Raw genomic sequence first — 1,344 nt, 5'->3', positions numbered from 1 at the left:
AGGTGTGCAGCTCCAGGTGTTGCCGGAGGTCACCAACGTCCAGGTGCAGGGCAGGGAGGTGACAGGTGTGACAGAGGGGGCAGGGGTGACAGGTGTCCTAGGTGTCCCAGGTGTTACTGGTGTGACAGGTGTGCCAGGTGTCACGGGTGTCACAGGGGTGAGAAGTGTGACAGCTGTGACTGGTGTCACAGGTGTCACTGGTGTGACAGGTGTGACTGGTGTCACAGGTGTGACAGGTGTTGCAGGTGTCACAGGGGTGCAGCTCCAGGCCACTGAGGTGACAAGGGTGACAGGTATGACAGGAATGACAGGGGTGCCAGGGGTGCCAGGTGTGACAGGGGTGCCAGGTGTCACAGGTGTCACAGGTGTCACAGGGCTGCAGCTCCAGGTGCTGCCGGCGCCCTCCGAGGTGACCAAAGTCCAGCTCCAGGTGTTGCCACCACCCCCTGAGGTGACTAGTGTCCAGCTCCAAGCGCTGCCACCGCCCTCAGGTGTCACCAGAGTGCAGCTCCAGGTGCTGCCACCACCCCTGGATGTCACCTGTGTCCAGCTCCAGGCAGGTGAGGTGGCCAATGTCCAGCTCCAGGTGTTGCCACCGCCCCCTGAGGTGACCAATGTCCGGCTCCAGGCGCAGCCACCACCCTCAGGTGTCACCTGTGTCCAGCTCCGAGCAGGTGAGGTGGCCAGTGTCCAGCTCCAGGTGCTGCCACCACCACCTGAGATGACCAGTGTCCATCTCCAGGCCACTGAGGTGACCAAAGTCCAGCTCCAAGCGATGCCACCGCCCTCCCAGGTGACCAATGTCCAGCTCCAGGTGCTGCCACCACCACCTGAGGTGACCAATGTCCACCTGGAGACCATGGAGGAGGTGCCCAGTGCCCACCTGGAAACCTTGGAGGTGCCCCCTGTGCACCTGGAGACCTCAGAGGTGCCCAGTGCCCACCTGGAGACTTTGGAGGTGCCTCCTGTGACCCTGGAACTCGGCACGGAGGTGCCCAGTGCCCACCTGGAGATGATGGAGGTGCCCCATGCCCACCTGGAAACCTTGGAGGTGCCCAGTGCTCACCTGGAGACGTCAGAGATGCCCAATGGCCACCTGGAGACCCCCAAGGAAGTGCCCAGTGCCCACCTGGAGCCCACAGAGGTGCCCAGTGCCCACCTGGAAACCTTGGAGGTGCCCTCTGTGCACCTGGAGACATCAGAGGTGCCCAGTGCCCACCTGGAACCCCCCGAGGAGGTGACAAATGTCCACCTGGAGACTTTGGAGGTGCCCAGTGCCCACCTGGAGACCTCAGAGGTGCCCAGTGCCCACCTGGAGGTGATGGAAGTGCCCAGTGCCCACCT

The 1,344-nt window shown here is 63.2% G+C and overlaps 1 protein-coding gene across 1 annotated transcript; it reads left to right on the top strand.

Moving 5' to 3' along the window:
• Window positions 1-6: 6 nt before the first annotated feature.
• LOC113963034 (putative protein FAM47C) lies at window positions 7-1,339 on the top strand (the record flags this gene model as incomplete). The annotated part of the gene is made up of 3 exons (XM_027673825.1): window positions 7-191; window positions 228-451; window positions 494-1,339. Coding segments are annotated over exons 2-3 (1,002 nt in total), but the record flags the coding sequence as incomplete, so codon positions are not given.
• Between the last annotated feature and the right edge of the window lie 5 nt (window positions 1,340-1,344).

The sequence above is a fragment of the Neopelma chrysocephalum genome, unplaced genomic scaffold (genome assembly GCF_003984885.1).
Source record: "Neopelma chrysocephalum unplaced genomic scaffold, ASM398488v2 Primary Assembly neopelma1_187456, whole genome shotgun sequence".
Taxonomy (NCBI): domain Eukaryota; kingdom Metazoa; phylum Chordata; class Aves; order Passeriformes; family Pipridae; genus Neopelma; species Neopelma chrysocephalum.
Note: the sequence above shows the minus strand (reverse complement) of the source record. Positions and strands in the feature narration are given on the sequence as shown.